This window comes from Pezoporus flaviventris, unplaced genomic scaffold (assembly GCF_033815535.1).
Source record: "Pezoporus flaviventris isolate CSIRO_AGI_PZ_B2104156 unplaced genomic scaffold, CSIRO_AGI_Pfla_v1 ptg000031l, whole genome shotgun sequence".
NCBI classification, from domain to species: Eukaryota; Metazoa; Chordata; class Aves; order Psittaciformes; family Psittacidae; genus Pezoporus; species Pezoporus flaviventris.
This window is the reverse complement of record NW_026892579.1, coordinates 25,797,072-25,819,331: the sequence shown is the minus strand read 5'-3', so window position 1 is coordinate 25,819,331 and position 22,260 is coordinate 25,797,072. Positions and strand designations below refer to the sequence as shown.

General features: G+C 35.2%; 1 protein-coding gene across 8 annotated transcripts in view; it reads left to right on the top strand.

The window, feature by feature from the left end:
• Window positions 1–22,260, top strand: part of ADGRB3 (adhesion G protein-coupled receptor B3) — a 469,027-nt gene that overhangs the window by 223,067 nt on the left and 223,700 nt on the right. For all 8 annotated transcript variants that reach the window (XM_061460537.1, XM_061460535.1, XM_061460541.1 and 5 more), the window contains 3 exons: window positions 6,476–6,670; window positions 12,545–12,613; window positions 17,345–17,453. In XM_061460537.1, coding sequence (XP_061316521.1) covers window positions 6,476–6,670; window positions 12,545–12,613; window positions 17,345–17,453 — 373 coding nt within the window. The remainder of the gene's footprint in view (window positions 1–6,475; window positions 6,671–12,544; window positions 12,614–17,344; window positions 17,454–22,260) is intronic.

The following is a 22,260-nucleotide window of genomic DNA, read 5'->3' as shown; positions in this document are numbered from 1 at the left end:
GCATTTTACACTTACACTCATTACCCTGTTTTTTTTTTGTCCACTACTTCATTTTCTGTATTCCCCCACCGTGTTTAAGCTCAGATTTAAGTATATGAGGGACAAAATATTTTTCTCTTGCCCTGCTACTTATTGCTGTACTCCCACTCAGAAATTAGGGCTCACAGTAATGCTAATTCTCTTGAAGAAACCGTGCTGTTTTTCCCTGCAAGCAGAAGTGAGTATTGTTGGGATAACTGTATAGAAACAAAAAAAAATAAGTAAATCTAGAAACTGGTTAAAATCAAATAAACATATGAATGGAAGCATTTAATCTGAGCTTTAAGTTTTAGGGTCACCTACTTACTAGGATGACCACATACTATAATAAAAGAAAGACAAATAATTTGTAGCATGTTCCTTTGTCACCCCCTCAACCTCAGCCATTCAGTCAGTGTGGAGAGCCAGGAGACTTTACCTCAAGCAATGTTATGTTTGCCATAGAATGAAAACAACCCTGTCAGAGTCATAATTCTCTTTTCCTCTCAACTCTTGCTCTTGTCGTGTTGCGTTATACGTAGATAACACAAATCTTGAAGACATGCCCTCTGGTTAAAAAAGGAAACAACAATAACAACAACAAAATCTCTCCAACAGCATGCCAACGTGAGCAGGATTTAATCATAGATAATTGCAATGTTTAATAGCAGCACTTAATAAAACAATAATAGAAATCCTGGTCAACAAAGTGATAAGAAATAAATCAATAAATAAATAAAACCCCACCTAAAGACATGATCTGTTTAATTATTATTCATTTCTCATCCCTAGAGGCATTTGTTACTCTTTTTTCTGTCACTTAATTGGTGGTTATATCTCAAAGACTGGATGATACTGATTATGTTGATTAAAAAAAAAAAAAAAGGTACTATGGAATCATTTAGAGAGGAAAAAAAAAAATCTCTTGAACAAATAATAGGAGTTCTTGTGAAAGAGTGTAGAGAAAGAGGGTGTGGACAGAACCAAGCAAACCTCTGAGCTGGTCACATTCTTCTTTTAAAAACACGTTTGACTTCTGCAGATACTGGATTTTTTTTTTTTTTTTTCAAAGATTCTCAAATCACCTCATCACATATAGAAGAGCACTGACTGCTTCTCTGACATCTGTGAAGAGATTTAGATTGCCTGAGGTGAATGTCTAGAAGAGCACAGGATTCTGTGTAATTAAGCTGGCTTCTTTTCTCTGAAAATAGAACAGTTTTGAGGAGTATTTTGCCCAAGCAAATGTAGAAGCGTATGACAGCGGGAAAACTGTTTGTATATAGTGAAACAATCCTAATTTTTGTCTTCATCAATGTAAATTTGGAATAGGTTCCTTAAAGCACAGGGTTGCAGTGGTTTCAGCAGAGTGCACAGAGACAGACTGCAGCACAGTATCTGCAGAAATTTGGTGCAGCAGATTGCATACCATGACAGTGGTAAAAGTTCAGTTTCAGGGCACTCCTTAAACTTTGACATTTATGTTTCAGGTATATTAGAGGAGGCTCTAGTCTGGGTTTCAGAATATTTAGAGGGACCTGTTACAGAATCATAGAACTGGAAGGAAATTCGTAAGACCATCCAGCCCGAACTTCTGTCCCATCAGAATCAGCTATACTTGCATTATTGCATCATTTTGTTATTCTTGACTGCTATTAAGGCCTCCACTATAGAAAACTTCATAGTCTTTTCAGGTAAACCATAGTATGTCAGTTCCTTTACAGCTGAAAAGCTTTCCTTAATATATATCTTTGATCTTTCTTAAGACAATGTATACCAATTACTTTTTCCTTTTCTATTATAAGAAAAGGGAATATATGATTTCCTTTATTTCTGCAGATACTGTTTATTTATTACGTTATCATGATCTAGACTGAGACTACTAACTAATTTCACTGATGACAAAGTGAAAAATTATTTGATATTTCTTTAGCAATCTCCTTCATAAAATGTTAAATGTATAGAAAAGGAAAAAGACTCTTACACAATATTAGTTTATAAATATTCAGATGCATACCTGAACATACATAATTGTATCTTCCGACCTACTCTGTTTCTTTTAAAAGACAGATTAAATAATATTCCTGAACACTGAAACAGACTGAAAATAAACAAATACATTGTAAATAATTAATTATACTAAGGAAAAGTAAGTGACATTTCTAGATTCTGCATTAAAATAGATAAAACACCGTCTGGTGATAATCAGAAAAGAACACCCTGTAATGAATTTTTTTTCTCAAATCTGAAAGGAAGAGCTTTCTCAAAATGACATCATGTTATAGTTGTGATGTGAATATTTCTTCCTGTTCTGCATCTTAAGAGCATTATGAAAAATATTTCATGAAATAATGTTGGGTTGTGAAAGCCCAAGGCAAAGTGGTTTGCAGATTATAAGCAGTTTCAGGATAAATTTTTATTTCAAACTATCTTTCTTCACTTCTATATAAGGCTTCCTAATTTGAGTTCTTATAGGCCCCACTACCATAAAATGTATTAATGACATCATTAGTAATACCTTGCCATGAATCCAACATCATCTTAAAAAATAATGAACAAAGGATGATGGTAGTTACTCCTCAAATTAATAATTCTTTTCAATATTTTATAGGTTTCTTGAGGGTTCATTGTTTTCTGTCCTTTTAGAACATGTTTAGATGTTAAGTTTGCAGTAATTATTATGCAATAATAAATTTGTACTCCAATGTGAAGGCTGAGGAGCTCTGACTTTGTAAAGAGGCATTTTTATTATATTGTACTTTCTGAAAAATTGAGGGACAAAAGCAGTTGGACCCTGAGTCAAAGTCCAGTTAAACATCTCAGTAATTTTTCAAGTATGCAACCATATAGTGCAGGCGGCTAGAGGTTGAGATGACAACTGAAGTATCACTTTAACAGCTGCTTCATTTCACTATCTCTTGGCTCATAAACTTTATTTTTAATGAGCCTGCCTTTAAGACCACTAAAAAATGACCTTCACAGAGAACTACAAGGATCTACAGTGGTGACCAAAATAGCTTTCTTAGGCAGTGCGTAATACCACAGTGACCGTAGCATAGAAAATAAGCAGTATGGTGAGAAAGACATGCTAATTACTCATGAGAATATTCTGCATTTTCACACTGACAGATTCTTGTGGTAGATATGCAAGTACTCCATTACCTCCAACTCATACTAATCTAGATATCTTCATTGGCTTTAATAGTTTTATACCAGCTACCAACTGAGTGAATGGCCTGTGATTTTAAAGTCACATTTAGCAGCTGTATGCTTTCTTACAAGAAAATACGTTATGTAAGAAACTAATAATTAAAGAGGCTTTAATTCTTACCCTGTCCTGCACTTTGCTTGCTGATTTGTAGTAAAAACTTTCTAGTAACTATCTCTAATTTTCACCCGCTTTCCTTACCTAAACACATTTCAACCTTCTGTTTTGCTGTTCTTCATTTAAGGGTATACTGCTAGTCTAACTCAAGGCAGTGTGGGTCTGGAAGGGCATCTAAGGATCAAGCTAAAAAACTGGAGCTTGAGAGGGTGAAGAAAAGGTGCTCACAAAGCTGTGTATGAACAGTGTGGCCTTTGGGAAGAAGGGTACCTGTGCTGGGAAGCTGAGCTTTCTGAGTATGCCATTTTTAAAAAAAAAACTCTTCCAAATTGAGCTGTAATTTTAAGAGCCAATTATTCTGAGTTACTTTAAACCACCCATACCACAACCCTGTCTGCTTCTGAAGTAGATGTAATAATTTAGTCCTCTGACATTGCAGGCACTTGCTAGACCTTTTTTATCATTGTGTCCAAAAGCAATCAAAATGTCTTGCTGAAAGCACTAAAAAGTATACTAAAGCTCCTGCTTCTGCTGTTACAGATCTGTAAAATTTTTCACTGAAAACAGACCTTTGCTTGCTCAAAAGTCTAAAAACCAGCCAAAACAATAATGATTTTATTATTTGCATTCCAAAAGCAGCTGAGACCAAGAGTTCTGTATGCTACACATGGTCCAAAACCAACAACAAATTGGTCATGCCCTCTTTAAAATGTGATTTTAAAGTTTAGCAGGAGCATGGGAAAACAAACAAGAGCTGAACATAGCGATGGAGCAAAAGGAAGCAAAATAATGCAATATAAAATAGCATGCTAAATAGTTTGACAGCTTTTCTACTAGTGTTTTAAACAAGCATAAAAGTACAGTAGTTTTTGTGAGGACTGATCACGTTGCTGCTGCTACTGGAATTAAAAGAACATCTTTGTTCTTTGTTAAGCTCTGCCTTCAAGTGATGTCTGCCCAACAGTACACCCTGAGGCACATGTTAGATTTGAAAGTTCAGCTTTATGGACTGTCTTTTATGTTGTATGTCTTTTGGGCTTAACTAAAGACGCAGTGAATGTTGTTAATCTTCAAAATCTGGAAATATGCTCTGGGGTCAGTGAACAGCTGGACAGGTTCCAGCAAAAACTCTACTGTTCTGTGCTACTGTGCTAGCTGATGCCCTTTTAATTTGCTACCCAGACACAATGTGAGCAGTTGAAGGAAATGGCAGCATTTCACAGGAAAATACAAACCAAGCTTTGCTTGCCTTCACTTGTTCCCAAGAAAGTAGTTCAGAATGTTATGCATACAATATCACAAATTTACTCAAATGAAATTTCTTACACCTTTTTTCTCCACTATTATTCTCCTACAACATTACTTTCAAAGCCTTCTTCTAAAATGAATAGAAAATACACAAAAAAACCTCTGCAAGCAAGCTTCTTGCTTAATTACTTATTACAGTATTCTGAAGGCTAGGGGAGGTATTGCTGCTGAAATATTTGTTAAAAAAAAGTATTGTTAAAAAAATAAATTGCTGCCTGAATTCTACTTACTGAATTTTATCTATTTATTTTTCTTAATATTGGATCATACAGTTATACTTGTACCTCTGTATGGGATAGAGTAGATTCAATCCCTGCCCGTGCTGCAGTGGGCGTGTGTTCTCCTGAGTCTTAGGAATTTCTAGGTTTTGGGAAAGCCTGTTGTCATCCATAACAATCTCCAGCTGCTAGAAGGATGACTTAAGGCCATAGACATAACTTGAAGCAGCCACTTTGCTCAGCCCCTGCTGTGTTTCATATATCTAGTTTATCTCAAGACTGGTTCAGAATATAACCAGGACCCAGCAGCAGGAAAAAAAAATATTTATTTAGATTGTGTATGTCAGATGATAATTGCATTTTTTTAATTGCTTTCATGAAAGTTATTTTGAACCCTTTTAATAAATGTACTGTTTCCATGATATATCCTATTTTTTTATTTGATTTGGTGGGCTTTATTTTGTTTGGGGTTTTAATGAAGTTCCTCATAGCCATACAAGGTGGCTGACAATATCTGGAAGTAAGAAGAAGTATCTTTACACTCTTCCTTCCACTTCACTATCAAATTATGTTACATTAGTCATTCTTCCATCTATATGTCATTAATAACACCAAGTTAAAACATAATTGAAGACACATTTACAGAGATGGTGCCAGCATTTTGGTTGCCAGTTGCATAGAATTTTCTTTTCAGCCCTCCTGCTTCAAGTGAGGTCTGTCTCAGGTAATTTATCTTTAATTTATATTCAGTTTGGAATAATTTGGGTTTTTTATACATAAATTCATATGCATATTTAAAATAGGTTGTATAAACCATGCGCTCTTTTTCAGCCTTGGTTGGCCTTCTGACATCTTTGATACACTAGGCATCTTCCTGGGATGCTGAGTCAGCTTTAAGAATTAATCATATCCACAAGTTCAGCTGATTCTTCTACCAGTATATATGTTTTGGATTACCTTTATCACTAGCCCTGTACAGATCTGCTGGGAGAGCTACCACTAAAGTATTCTCTCTTGTCAGGTACACAACAGCAATTAACAATTTAATTTGCATTTCCTGAAAAAACAAACAGGATTGCTCCAAGTTAACACTTTTGTTAATAGAAGAGAGCACCATAATCAGCTTCCACCTAAACCATTATTCTTGTCTTGCCTAGCCAAGCTGGCCTTCCTATAGTGAACTAGATTATAACAAGGAGTGCCTTATCATTTACCTTTTTCAGAGCTCTTAGTTGTTTATTGGGTGCCAACAGTGGTAATAAAGCTGTTCCTTGCTACATCCTTGCAGTAGATTAAGGTTGCAGTCCAGCCCATTAAGTTCCTTTGAGAACATGGATGTTGAGAAATTACTGGTGTCCAAAGAGAAGAAAATGGGTGAGACATGAAAGCTTCAGAGTCTTTCAGTATAAAATCCATGATTCCTTAATAAATGTAATAACTGCCATCATAGACTATTTTGCCTTCTCTTTAACATTATGAACTTTGTTAGAATTTTTTTAACATTATAATGGCTTTAATATTTAATACTTTTGTCTGTATTTACACTTTATCATACCTTTTTCTCAGTAAAGTAGGTTCTGATATTAATTTTGTTCTTCTGGTACAGATTAAAGAGCATCTCGCCAAAGGACAGAGGATGTTGGCTGGGGATGGCATGTCCCAGGTAACCAAGACACTACTGGATTTGACTCAGAGGAAGAATTTTTATGCAGGGGACCTTCTGATTTCTGTGGAAATTCTCAGAAATGTTACAGACACATTTAAAAGAGCAAACTATATCCCTGCATCTGATGGGGTGCAGGTAAGGGATACATTTTAAGGTAACGTTTCAGTTGATGGAGTTTATGTCAGTATACTGCGTGTCACTTATTTTACCCATAAGGAAATGAAATACTCTGAATGAATAAACGTTGTTCAAATAAAACTAAAATGGAAGTGTAAAATAGGAAAAGACATGGCTACGTTTAGTAAGGGAAATAAGCAAAATAATGCAGCAAGTAAAAAATGAAAATGCTTTCTTTGGAACATATATTTTAGTGTCTTTTTCTTTCAAGGTTTGATTTCATTTGATTGATATGTTGGTATTTTTTTTGCATTAAGCATTCACTAGTGTTGTTTGTCCTAGCTTATTTCAGTTCAAAATCTATCCACAGTATTTAGTTATGCAATTCTGACATTGCTTCTTCAGTTCAAATAAATAAACTTAATTAAAAGTGCACAGGACTGATGGATAATACATTTGATATGAATTTTCTATTACATGTGTTAGATTAAAACTTCTTGTGCAAGAGGCCAATTAAAATACTGTCAGAGCTAAAGCTACTATGCTTACTTGAGCATAATGGGCTGTACAACTCAGTGTGTAATGTTTATTAAAATAAGTATTTCTCAGAATTGCTAGACCAGGGTATTGGTACGTTTTTCCAGAGTTAAGTTTTCATAAGCCTGCTATTAATATTCAGTTTTCTTGGTTTTCTATGCACGAAGAAAAAATTAACTTCCATAATAAACCCACATTTCTTGTTGGCCAGCTGAAAGGAATATTTTTTTAAGTTCTTTCATGCTTTCAGCAATCTGATAGCCCAGTGTTACTTCATCATTCACAGCCACTACAGAAATCTGGTAGAATAAACTTTAAAAAACTGCTTAGTACAAGTGGTTTTGTTCATGGGCTTAGCAGATCAGGTCATTTGCACTTTACATACGTTAGAGAGAATTTGACTCTTTTCCCACTAGTGGCAGTGCCAAAAGTTCTGTTCACTTCAGCAATGTAGAACTCTTTCCAGAATTTGTAATAGTGTTCTGGCAGAACCTGGCAAAATGGTTAGTACTATTTTAATATTTTTGATTACTCATTTTAAAGTGAAGGAGAAAGGAAAGGCCATATTGTGAAGGAAATAAGGAAGGATTTCCCAAACCAAAGAAATAACTGTATTTCATGTTTGGATGCCTAAATATAAAGAGGTTTTAAATCCCAGATGGAAAAAAAATACAAAGAAAGAGAAAAAAAATTCTTTACAAGTTGCAAGCTAAGGTAAAATCTTAAAACCAATCCATAATGTTCAGGAAAGTAAGTGAAATTAGAATTAAACGTATGCATTGCACAGGATATATTAAGCAATGTTTCTGTTACTGACTTCTGTTTATATAAAATGAAATCCTGGATCAGTTAACATCAGTTCAAGTTTTACTGTCAATTTCTGAGAAACCCAATTTTTCCCATATGTAAATGTATGTCATATGCTACCATACTCTGGAGGATCATATTTAATTTTTATTTCCACCTCACATATTTTCATGCTTTCTAGACCATCATCAAAGTAAGTGACAAAAAAGTGAAAATTAAATTAATTTGCACAAAAATACCAAGATTATTTTTTCTGAAGATACTCTGTGTGGTGTTTTAATTCCACTCAAATTTTTGCACTAGATAAAGGGTAGAATTTCTTAGTGTTATTTCTTTCTTTTAAATAAATTATTAGAAAAGCATGAATGAAGTTTAAAATCCCTGAAAGTAGTAATTTATCATTTCGTGTGATGTCAGAACAGTATATTATGAATTATGGGTGATAGTATTTTTTTAAGGTCCATACAAAAACAACAATTCCACTAAAATCGAGAAAGAAAAAATGTGTATGTCTGTTTGTTTCTTATATGTTTCATCCATCTGGATAGTCCCTCAACTGTCTATAAACTGTTTTATAGCCAGTGTGAATTTCCATGAATAGTACCAGAGATGTGATTCAGAGACTCCATAACAAAAAGAATGACCAGAAAAGTGAGATCAATTTTGAAAATTTCAGGCTAATTACTCAAAACAAAGATGCCACTGCCTGGTGTGCTGCATAGAAAATGCCACTTGTTTAGGAAGACAGATACCAAAAGCAAAACAAAGCTGCTAGAGTATGCATGTCTAGTGCCAAGTTATTCATTATATGACTGGTTTTCTTTTTGCATATTTTAACCTTTTTTTTTTTTTGCAACAATATTTATGTATACATTGCGCATACAGTGTCAGGCTATGTATGAGGCAGTTAAACAGGGAAGTTATTGTGCATCAAGATATAGCAGATATATCAGAATAGCAAAAATAACAGACATATAGCAGAAATAACAGATACAGCAGAAATAACAGAAAACAAAAGCCATGCAATTATTCTACAAGCAGGATCTTTCTCTTAATATAAGAATTATTTCAAAATGCACTGCAGGTACACTAAGGCTACAAGATGGCCACTTTACTATTACTTGTGTAAGAAGAATTCTACCTGGAAGATAATTAAAGTTTTATATAAGCATAATATAAGTAATATTTTAGAACACTTTCCAGAGCTGGTCTAAGAGTGCTTGAAGTACCTTGTAAGGGCAGGACAGCAGGAACAGAACTACATTTCAGGAGAGAATGGCAAAGTAACTCGTACAATCCCTGATCCAGCGACCAACAGGAGACAAGGTTTCTCCCAGAGAAGTTAGAGTGGTATAATCCCATCTATATTAGCCACAGGGACCATTGCTGTCAGTCAGGGATTAATGGGATTGTGCAATGCTTTCTTCCCCTCAACTTCCCCCTTCCCTCCCCACACACTCCCTATGCTGAAGTCCAAAAGTGGAGGTGACTTAAGGCTATCCATTAATTCCTTGTAGCAAGGAATTCTTATCTAGCTGTATAAAGGGATTTATGACAGCTTTATGGCTGCAGATAGGGTCAAAGAATTTGTACTGCGGAAAAAAAAAAGACTGAAAGGAAGGAAATTAAATTAGGAAAACATAGTTGTCTGTTCCTGACTGTAACTGGCATTATCCTCAAAAATCCTGGGAAAAAATAAAGGGGTTTAAAATTTGACTCAGAATAGTCAAAATAGGTGAAAGACTTTTTAACCCCTATTATCCTGTCACATTTTTGGCATGCATCTCATATCTGTTCATTATTGAAGCAGCAAAGCCATTTAATTGTCTCAGTTTAACCACAAAGCAGTGTATTGCCGACTGGACAATCTTTATGCATCTCAGCCTCCACAGCTACCATAAATATGATATCAAGCAGAGTTAGAAAGAGAGAAAAAAAGAGTATCTCAAGAAGCAAGATGTTCTTATCACTGTGTTCATATACATCATTTATGGTTTATAGGCAAGTACAAAGTATATGTCAAATAAGATATTGCTTTTATTTGTACTTGAGTCTAGGATTTTTTATAAGCTTTTTCACATATATTTCTGTTAATTATTGGTCATTTTAATGCTTTCATATAACTAAAATAAACATAAAATTTAATGAGCACAGTATTAGCAAAACCATATAATTTATCATCTGCAAGAAACAGTTATAACTCCTGAGTGTATTTCAGTCAATCTAGGCTGCTCTCAGATATATCTCATTACACAGACATGAATACTTTTGCAATTAAGGCTTAAACGGTTTCTGCAGGGAAATCAGTGGCTGAAATGTAGTGCAAAACTAGCTCCTTAGTATGATAAATTTTCCCACAATGGGTCCCATTCTACAACACAAGGCTGCTGCTGGCACCCTAACAAATTAAAGTTAGCTAAAATTTCAGTCCACTGGATCTCCACAGTATTACACTGGAAAAGCACAAAATTACCATTTTTCTAAAAGTGTTTTCCTTACGCAAAATCCCCTCAGGCCGACTCTTCACCAAAATCATAACATCCTAGAGTAGATGTGGTTATAGTGCCCTGAAAGTGTTTTGGCCAGAATAGTTTATTTTACTTGAGGGACCAATAAAGCTGTACATCTTTCCTAGCTGAAGTTGCATTTGCACAATTATCATTTGCCAACCTGGTTAAACTGGCAAATCCTTTGTAATGAATACTAAACATAACTCTTTTCATTATACTTTATTTTGCTACCAAATACCTGAAAAAGAGTAAAGATATTCTTGGAGTATATGCGATACATAGCTACATTTTTCTCTTATTATCTTCAGCTTGACTGGAAATTTCCCTTTTGTGTCACTGCAAATTGGATCAAACCATGATAATATTTTTTCTTTTATGCCCTGTCATTAATCCCAGTCATCCTCTCCCAGTGCATACTTATTAGCCATTTCGTTTCTTTCATGGAATTTCATGTTACTGAAGCTTATGGATATTTTGCTCTTGACTTCAGTAAGAGAAGAATTGTGCCCTTATTAATGTACAGGATTATTTTGCCCATGTTCACAAAGGTGTCAGTCGCCTCTATATTGAATTTGAAAAGTTACATCAGTTTTTATCTGTGTCAATTTTATGGTTAGCATAATTAATTTCCAAATGATAAGGCAAAGATCTGTCCTCTCACTTGTCAAGGAGTTAGTGTTAGGACTAGATTAAACTGAAAAAAAATGGGTTTATGTAAAAATAGTTTTCATGTAAAAAATAATTGTCTTAATTTTTGCTTAATTTTGTTTCCTACAATATTTTACTCATATGGTTGTGAGACACGTAGAATATCTGTGATATCTCATAAATTGAAATGAACGTTTTTGCATGCATAGCCACAGTATCCATAGTACTCTAAGTGTGGAAGTTACTTCTGCTCTCATTTCAGTCGCTGTGCAGTAGAATGCTTTGTACTTTCATTAATAGTGAATTAAAGTTACTTTTCACTTAAACCTTTTTTAAGCCCTATTTATCCTCCCAAAAATGGCTAAAAAGTAAGGGCAGGTGAAAGAATGACTATTAATCCGAGTTCCAGTAGGGTCCTATCATTGGTATTCCACTTAAAGATTTTTTAGAGGTTGCAAGGATCTTAATTGCACTTTTCAACTAAGGTCAGTGGAAACTACATGTATCTTTTATGAAGGGACAGATAAACTGTAATTGGCAGGGTGTAGATAAAATTGACATTCTGCACAAAAAAATGATATGGGCCTAAGAAGAACAGACTGCATAAATTCTTATGTTTTAAAGATGAAGAAGTTGAGAATACAAATTGGTAGAGAGAGCAGACAAAATTAGAAAGGAAAGTTCTCCAGAAACAGTTGGAAGAAAGTGATTGTTAAAATGTGTGATTTAAAAGCTAAATTCCATGAGGGTTTTTTTTCTGTATTTGTGTTTTTCTTTGTTTCTGTTTGTTTGATTTCCTTATAGTTAATGAATAGGAGAATCGAATAAAAAATTTAACAGTTTAAGGTAAAAAACCCTATGAAATTATTTATTCCCTTTCTTTTGAGATTACTAAAGCAGAGGCAGACGTAACTTTTTAAAAGTAAGGTGCACTTGGTTTCACATAGCATTTACCAATGAAATACCATTGTATGCCCTATTTATTGTCATTAAGGATCATAATCATGTTTGGAATAGAAACTAGTGACCCTGAGCCTGATGTTTTCTAAGCATATGTTATTTGCAAAATAGATAGCTGTCTAGTTTCTGTAATAAGAACAATTTGAAAATAGAACACTGTGACATTTTGAAGTTTAGCAAGTTTAAAACAGTTCTTGTTTTATACAAAGCAGTACTATGGAACCTGTTTATATAGCCAATTAATTGTAAAATATTCATGCCATTTTATTGAGCTGACATAGTTTGTTATACCTTCCACTGACAGAAAATAGGCTGCAGAATTGCATCTATAATAGAAAAAGGAAAACTTTCTTAATGTCAGTTTAGGGATAGGACTGCTTATGTCTTTGAGGATCATTTTACTTTCTCTTTTATTTAATTGATTTTTCAGAACTTCTTTCAAATCATTAGTAACCTCTTAGATGAAGAAAACAAAGAGAAATGGGAAGATGCACAACAGGTAAGATTTGCATTTTCTAGCTCATCAGTTTAAAAAATTGGAGACTGTACATATTATGACATTCACTGTAAGAGAAACCACACATTAGGTCAGTAAATGATGACAAAATGAAATGTATGGTTTCAAAAATCAGGTTAAGCATACACCCAGGTGTAGGAGAGAGGAAATCCTAAGTGAGACAATATTTTGGGAATAAATGATCCTTTTCAAAAAAGGAGCAATTCCAGCATCCATTAGCTAATTCCTTATATTTTCTTACAATTAAGAATATAAGGCACTTCTCTTGATGAATGGATTTTCATTGCATTCTATGGGATTATTCATTATGTCTTTCCTTTTGGTATAATGAAGTACATACAAAAGCCGTAAAATGCTGCAAAGGCCTAGCTGCAATTATTCTTTTATTAAACAGAATATATAGGAACTCACCTAAAAGAACTCATACAACACCACCAAAGAACTTACAGAAATGTAAACAATAGACCTTTTTTAGAAGCTTATATTTAGATGAACAGTTGTGATTCTTAAGATTGACAAATTTCAGTAGTAAGTTAAAGAAGATGATAACACCTTATAAAATAGTATAATCTAACAAAAATAATTAATTTAAAATACAAAAGTTAAAAATTCAAATTAAAACTTTTTTTTTTCTTTTTCTGCTTGGATAGAAATATTTCCTACATGCTTATACCAAGAACATTATAAAGTTATGTTAATATTTTTGTTCATGAAGATGACCATAGAACTATCAGAGTTATTCAGATACAAATAACAATGACAATGTACAGATAATTATCAACAGACTAAAATACATAGAGAGAGTCAGAGGGAAGGAAACATTTCTATATAAAAAATGATTAAAGAAAGCAAGATATTCAGTAGCTTGTTTTGGGTTGATTTTTTTTTGACACAAAAGTGCTAAATGCTGGACAAGAATTCCAAAAGAAGTATCCTTATGAGCATTCCCCTTTATACTATTCCTTAGACATCTACCTGTTTGCCACTGTCAAAGGCAAGAAAACATCTTATACAGATCTTTGGTCTGCCCTTGTAAGGTCATTGCCGCTGTATTAAACAGATACTTGAAATTTCTTCACTTTTAATGGGGTTCTTAATAAATCACTATGTGTTTAAAGGCCTTTGAAACTATTCAACTTCAGTTTTGTAAGTTCATCTTTATAGCATGACTAGGAAGGGAAAGATCACGACTTTTCACCATTCATTCAAACCTTGCAGTGGACATATGACGCTGCAGCTGACACATTGTATTTTAGACAGAAATCATATTTTTCTTTTGTTGTTTTTCTGTTCCTGTGTGTAAGAACCAGCTACAAAACCAAAGTATGTCATTTTCCTTAGTGATGTGGACGGAAGCAGCAAAATCACATGGGTGTGAGCAGTTTCCATAAACAGCACCAAGATATTAACCAATATTAAGCAGTTATTTCAGCCCATTACTGAACAAACAGGGTAATACTCCTTATATTATCAGCCTTGTCTTCTTCTACCTCCACCCTTACTCATACCATGTCCACCATCCACAAAGATAGGTGATGACAGCGCCTAAGAGGTAGTTATGAGAATGTGAAGGTAAGAGAGGGAACAACAAATCTCCAGTTCCCTTCACTCATGGCTGCTGGTAGAAGTGGTGTTGAAAAAAGGGAGAGGAGGGTATTTCTACTTTTCTTTATCTCTTTCTCTCTGCCTGGTAATTCATTGTCTCGCAGACCAGAGTACAAGACTGGTAGGCAAGCAGGAACATATGCAAGCACCAAGATGGGCTGAATGTAGGAGTAGCTGCCTGCTGACAAAGGTGGGGAATTCACTATATCTCAGATTCCTCATCTGTGGCTCCCACAGAAGTCATACCCCTGGTCTTGTTACTGTTCATTGGCAGTTACACAAGCAGACTCTAAAAAACTGTTGAAGCAAGCAGCACTTTATACCAGCTAGGAAGGGTGAGCTGGATTCTTAAGTACTCATAAGATTCCTTTTTTCTTTCATTGCTGAAAAACAAAACAAAACAAAACAAAGCAACCCCCCAAACCAAAGCAAAAAGTCAAACATAAACGAAAACAAAAACAAAAAAAACCCAAACCAAAAACAACGACAAAAAAAAAAACCACAAAAACCTTCCTATACAAAATATTATTTTCTGCTATATTTTGCATGTAACACTGAAAACTTATGATTAACCAGATTTGGATTTTAAGCCAGAAACAATATTCTTTGAAATTATTAAATCCTGTGTGAAGACTTTTTAAGTTTTTATTTCAAAATCAAGGTAAGAATTGAACTTGAAAAAAAATGTGTGCAAGTAATTACGTGCTTTGAATAAAACCTACTGCAAACACTCTTGACTCATTTAAAAAAGAGTAAAGGTTCAGCCTGTTTCTGGTTCAGCCACTCAGCTGGCTTTATTTTTAATTTTTTGGCAATTAAACATTACAAACCAAGGGGCAGTCTAGCCATTTTTTTTGTCAGTTTGTATGATTTTCTTGAACTCCACAACTACTGTTAGCACAGACCACTAAGCCTGTTTTCTGGATTCTTTGCTGGAAAGAAAATCTTACCCACTGTAAGCAAATTGCTGACTTTCTATCAAGTACACAGCTGCAAAGCCTCGGCATATCTTTTTTGGTTTTGTTTTTTTCCTAGATTAAATGCTAGCAGTTTATACCATTAATTGCAGGTCATATATCATTCAGGTAAGAGGCACTCACTTTAATACTTGCCTTTTGTTAAGAACTGGTGTAAAGCACTGCACACAGGAAACCACTTCAAGTCTACAATACCTTAATTTATACTGATGTTTCAAAACACAGGGGCTATTCTGCATATTCTTCATCACCTTCTGCTGGCATCTTACTGATTGACTGCTACTTCAAGTATATAAAAATTAAGAGTACCTCTGTAACACTGACTGTTCAATGGTTTCTGCTGATGTTATTAACTATAAAATTTTTTGCACAAGAACCAGGGTGAAAAAAATCTTTTACTGAAATGTATACTTAATACATAATGTGTGAGTGTGTGTGCTATGAATGAGATGGATGCAAAACTCACATTTACTACCTCAGTAGCTCGTCATTAGAAAAACAGAAATTAAGTCTCTTTCACCTGATGCAGCATTTACAACCTGTTAGGGTCATAAATGTCACAACAGATTCTTCATAAAAATGGTATTGCTGCCTGACCTTTTATAAAAAGATCCATGGAGAAAACAAAGCATGTTGTGAAATTCTCTGTCCTGAAATAGGCACTATGGATCTAGACAGATAAAGCAAGATGAAGATGGAGTGCAGCATGCTGGAATTTATAGTCTTTATAGGCATTTTTTAGAGTCTGTGGTTGTGATAGTGGAAAGAATGGGTTGAATATTGCTCATAAAGTGAAATTTGGGCATCTCACTGATACGAAGAAGAAAGCACTGTGAACAGGTTATCCATTCTTTTTTCTATCACAAAATACTGTATTACTGAAAATTGTCCTGTTCGTAGCAGCCCATAAAAACTAAAAGTGTGGGGTATTTTTTATGTATGTTATATGAGCAGATTTTTTAAGCTTATTAATAACTATTTTGATATTTAATGCAGTTTTGATGATGCATCATTATTGTTGAGCATAAAAGTTTTTTAATGCTTTTGTGATCACAGTAGCTTACAGCTTTGCAGATAAACTGTATTTCTTGGAAATGTGCTAGTCCTTACCATTTCGAAAATTATACTGAGAGGCTGTAATAGCAATGCAAAGGCAACTGCAATTCATCTTACTTTACTGTGCTGAGTTCCGGGCTCCCCAGTGCAAGACATGGACATAGTGGAATGATCCCAGTGAAGAGCTATGAAGTTGTTTAGGGAATTGGACCATCTGATATGCCAGGAGAGGCTGAAAGAGCTGACACTATTTTGCTTGGAAAAGAGAAAGCTCAGTGGGGATCCTATCAATATTAAAAATTCCTGAGGGAACGGGGAGTAAAGAAGACTGAGCCAAACTCTTCTCAGTTGTATTCAGTGACAGGACAAGAAGCATGAGAGAAAAATTAAAATACAGCAAAAAAACACCCCAACTTTTTCACTGTTAGAGTGATTGAATGCAACTGGCTCCAGCGGTCTCCATTCTCGCAGATGTTCAAAATGCAACTGCATGTGGTCTCAGACAACCTGCTAGAGCTGATCTTACTCTGAGCAGGGGATTGAACTAGATGATTTAAAGAGGCCCCCATATCAGCAATGATAATAGTATTACGAGTAAAAATTTGTATTATTTAAGTATTTATGAAAGCAGCAAAAGTTTATCATGTGAAGAGGCCATGGTAAGATTCACTTCCAGCTTTTTGTGTAAATAGTTCTGAAGTTACTGAAGATATATTCCAGAGGAAGAATATTTTAATTAGAATTATGATGGAATATAAAATGCTTTCACCATTAATGAAAATAAAGTCCAGTAAAAATATTTTTTTTGATAAATGCAGTGAGCTACAGCAAACATTCCACAGTTCAGTGCAAAGCTGATTTCATGTAGTTGTATGGGAAGCAGAATCTGTTCACATGAGGATCTAATGACAAAATGGCTGGTTTACAGTGAAAGCAACTGTTTGGTATTGAAACATGGGAAGAGCAGTTTGACTATTTTCACATTTCATTTGATTGCACTTAGACTTTATTTGAACTTGCTACTGCAAAGGTTTTGATATTATACTTAGTGACATGTCTGACCTTCCTTTGTTAGATCTATCTGGGTTCAGTGGAGTTAATGCAGGTGATTGAAGATTTTATACACATTGTTGGAATGGGAATGATGGACTTTCAGAATTCATACCTAATGACTGGAAATGTAGGTAAGAAATAGGAATTTCTTCTATCAAATTTATGACCTATTGAAAATCAGAAATTGCAAGTATGTACTATAAGGTTGCTGCTTTGATCACAATCCAGACTGGGCTGCTCTTCTTCCTCCAGATTATCTCTGTTGCTTGGTTATCTCTCTTCTGGTTTAACACATTTGGTATGCCTTACACATTGGACTTCTTTTTAATTGAATCTGAAGACCTAATCAAAGTTTCAGACTCTAAAGAAAAATCAGAAAATACTCACCAGAATATATGAACTGGTATATTGTCCTGGTTTCAGCAGTAGCAGTCATTTTTTCTCCTTCTTGGTAGCTAGTGTAGTGCAGTGTTTTGACTTTCAGCTCGGGAACAGAGCTGATAACAAGGATGTTTTGGTTTGGCCAAGGACTTTGTGAGCCTCATGCTCTGCCAGGGAGGAGGGGAAGCCAGGAGGAAGCAGAGACAGGACCCCTGACCCAAACTGACTAAAGAGGTATTCCATACCACAGCACGTCATGCCGAGGATGTAACTGGGAGTTAGCCGGAAGGGCTGGGAGACTGCAGGGTTGGAGGAGGTATCGGTCGGAGCTTGGTCGGGCTTGGGGGGCGAGTGATCGGTCGGCTGGTGCTGAGGTGTTGTATTCTCTTCCCTTGTTATTTCCTTTATCATTATTATCACTGATGGAGCAGTAGTGATTTGTGTTATACCTTAGTTACTAACTGTTCTTATCTCAACCCGTGGGAGTTGCATTCTTTTGATTCTCCTCTCCGTCCCTCCGAGAGCAGGGGGAGGGCAAGAAAGGGGGGGGGGAAGTGAGCGAACGAATTACCTGACTGGGTTTAAACCACGACATATATGTTAAAGAATTTCCAGGATATACAATGTTTCAATGGTAATTTAGAAAATCATGCCAATTAAGATAATAATTATATACGTAATAGCTTGAAAAATGATTTTTTTTGACATTATCTCTTTTAATAGTCTGTTCTCCCAAAGAACAGGTTTTTCATGTTATGATGTAATATAATCAGCGTAGACAGGTAAACAATAATTAAAAATTTAGTTTCCGGAATAGTTAAAGCCTATAGATTCTTACATCAGTTCTTTCTATGTATGACAGTTTCAAAATTTTATTCAGATTTGGTTTTCAAACATTTTTTTTTGTCAGTGGAGAGTTGCCAGGAAATATAATCAAATAATAACAAACATGAAATACAGAAATACTTACGAACTGAATTCCAATTATTATAGCCAGAAATGCTTCTGCAATATTGCAGCATCTTATTAAAAATTCAACTAAAATAGTTAGTCTGAAAAGCTATTTTCTCAGCATTTTGTCTTTGCTTCTTATCTTCTTTATTCAATTAACTTTCTATAGCTGCATTTTCATGATGCCAAGAAAGTATTAGGTAGCTCTATGAAATGGACAAATTCAAGATATGTTTTTCTGGTAGGAAAGCTTCTGGTTTCAACATATTCTTTCGGATTTTCAGTTAGCATCTTCCTGCATCTTTATGTCAATCAGTTCTTCAGAAAGTCATTAAAGTTACTTAGAAAATACAGTCATTTAGAAATTAGTTGGCAGAATAAAGAAGAAAATTTTTTCAACTGTCCCTATTGCAAATATAACGTAATGTGCAATAATAAATATTTGTTATTGTTCTCCTGTTCATATTTACAGTGACAGGCTTGGAAACACTAACCCGTGCAAGGCATAGCCTTGTATTGGAGACATGTCAAAGAACTCACCAAAACCAACTCTGGCAGTCTTAAAATGTTTAAAACATTTCAGTAGACAGCATGGGTATCTTCAGCTTTTAACCAGTGATTTTTTTATTTCTTTTGTTTACTGTTTGTGCTGTAATAACACTTAAAGCTTCTTTCAAGTTGTCAGTCCTTCATTATGCTAGACCCAGCAAGAATTTATGAAGAAAAGTATCTTTATTGAAATGCTTGTTTCATGGCAGTTTTATGACAAAATAAAAAGATAAGATTATTTAAAGAGCACAGCCCATTATGCTTGCCATGTTGTCCTGATCTGTTTGTCCTTTGGCAAACGGAAAAAAAAAACACTTCACTGGAAAATATTTTAAGAAGATACATTCCAATAATCTGTGTCTCTAGATATTCATGGTTTCAAACAGTTAAAAACAAGGACTTTCCAATTGAACCAGAAATTATGCTATGCTCTGTCTAGTTGTCCTGGGTTTAGCAGTAGCAGTCAATTTTTCTCCTTCTTGGTACCTGGTGCAGTGCTGTGTTTTGACTTTCAGCCTGGGAACAGTGCTGATAACACTGATGTTTTCAGTTGCTGCTCAGTAATGTTTACTCTGACCAAGGACTTTCTGAGTCTCATGCTCTGCCAAGGCGGAGTGGAAGCCAGGAGGAAGCAGAGACAGGACACCTGACCCAAACTAGCCAAAGAGGTATTCCATACCACAGCACATCATGTCCAGGGGGGTAACTGGGAGTTACCCGAAAGGACACGGGGTCTTCTGGGTCAGACTCATTTTTTGGCAGGTGGTATGGTATTCTCTTCCCTTGTTATTTTCTCTTATAATTGTTGTTGTTGGTGGTAGCGGTGGTGATTTGTGTTGTACATTGGTTGCTGGACTGTTCTTGCCTCAACCTGTGGGAGTTGCATTCTTTTGATTCTCCTCCCCATCCCTCCAGGACCGGGGAAGGGGAGAGCCCTCGGGGTGGGGGGGTGCTGTCCTCGACTGTTTCCAGCCTAGCACCACTCACTGAGAGTGAGTGAACAAGCTGTCTGGCCGTGTTTAAACCACAACACTAGTCTAGATAACTGCATAATTTTAACAGTCCCTTTTTAATTATCTTTCTCTTCGCACATGTAAGTTATTTTTAGGCACTCAGGAATAGGTCTGTTCTTAACTATATAACCATCAAAGGAATAGAAAGAAACTGAGAAGAGTAAATTAATTTATAAGTTTATTCTTACTACCTAGCTCTGTGCTTTGACATACTGGTGTGTTTATCCTCTCATTGCTGGTCAACCATCAAAAAAGGACAGCTTCACTGCTGTGCAACTCATTGACCAGAATACTTGCACTCAGGTGAAATGATAAGATGGGGACTCAAGATTGTTATCAGCAAGAATTTCTTATTTTTGTAAACAAAGAAGGAATGTGTCTGGAATAATTCAGTTTTAATGTAGTTATCCTCAGGGGGGCTGGCATAATTGTATCTGACTGACTATGTACTCAGAACTTGGGGAATGTTTATGTTGATCTCAACTGAGAGGAATGAACTGTGCAGTTGTTGTCTTCATTTTAATTCTGCTGTACCAACAAGTGTTTAAAAATGTCTGTGGTCTTATTTTATTATTTGTAATAAAATAGCAAACACATTTCATGCAGGAAGAAGATAGGTGCATAAAGGAGGCCCAAGTTTTATATATTAATCTTTAAATAGAACTATCCGATACTTACTCCATAGTTATTTGACATAAAATATTCCTTCAGATATTTTAAATGCCTTTTGTTGTATTTTCATTTTAAAGTCACTTTACAATTCAGATATATGAGAAAAAGGATTCTGTACTAAAGATGAAATACTGCTTCTTGTCAGAAAAAAAAATCCAGTTCTTCAGCAAATTTCACACTATATTAAGCTTTTGGTTTCCTTCCACTAATTTCAGTTTACAAGTTCATTTCTAATTGATAGGCACTATAGTGATTCATATACAATTTGAACATCTAATCACGCTTGACAGATATGCTAATCTCCTGTGATCCCACACAGATGGAATTGTATTTTATCCTTTCAAGGTACAGAAGCAAGTTTCAAGACACAGAAGCAAGTAGCTGTGTTTTAACAAGTTACTACACAACAGCTACACTGCAGTGACCATCCACTGCATAGTCACAGCTCATGAAACATGGGAAGTTATGAATGTTACATTAATGGTATGGTAGGCTAGACCATACCACATTATTATACACCTGAAAATAGTTAAGAAATTCCATAAGGACATTTGCCATGCTACTGTTAAACTTTTCAGTGTGGTGGCCTTTATCTCAAATTTTTCATTGCTTCTGAACAAAACATCGGAGACCAGTTCCAAGCCCAGATGATCTGTGCTTTGGGGTTCATTTAAGCAGCTCGATCAAATGAAATGTATTACCATTAACGTGGAGCCCATGTCCTCTTAGATCTTCTCACAAGGACTGAGAGTATGCTATAAAAATATTAACAAATGCAAAAGCAACAATTTGCTTTGATTGATAGTGCACGGCTGGGACAGAGGGTATTTGTTTTCTTTGTGTGCGCTCAGTTCTATATTATATTCCTCTAGGAAATGATTAGGTGAAATAAAAGCCTCTGATAGGGGATGAAAGCCTCCTTCCTCATCCTGCTCCTTCTCTTCTTCCTCCTCCTCACCCTCCACCTCCTCCTCTTCTTCAGGACCTGCTGAGCCCAGGAGAAGGATAGTGTGAAATAACAGCATCTTGTGCTACCACACAGTGTCCCTGAATTAGCTGAAAGCACAGACCCACCTGCAAGGTTACAACATGCAGGGGGAGAAAAGCTTTTAAACCATATTACCATTCTATGTTAACTACTTGCTTTCAGATTTCTCTGTTTTAAAAGGTGAGTTACTGATTTTAGATCAAAGAATTTATCTTGGCTTTTAACAGCCTTTTGAACTTTTTTGGAGAGCTAAAGGCCTAAATAGATCCACCTAAGGGCTTTGGGTGATTTAGGGGTCACATCACAGTATACTATTAAGAATTTTGAAGAAATGTACTAAAAGATGGCTAAATAGCTATCAAGAAATATAAAGGGAGCAGTAAT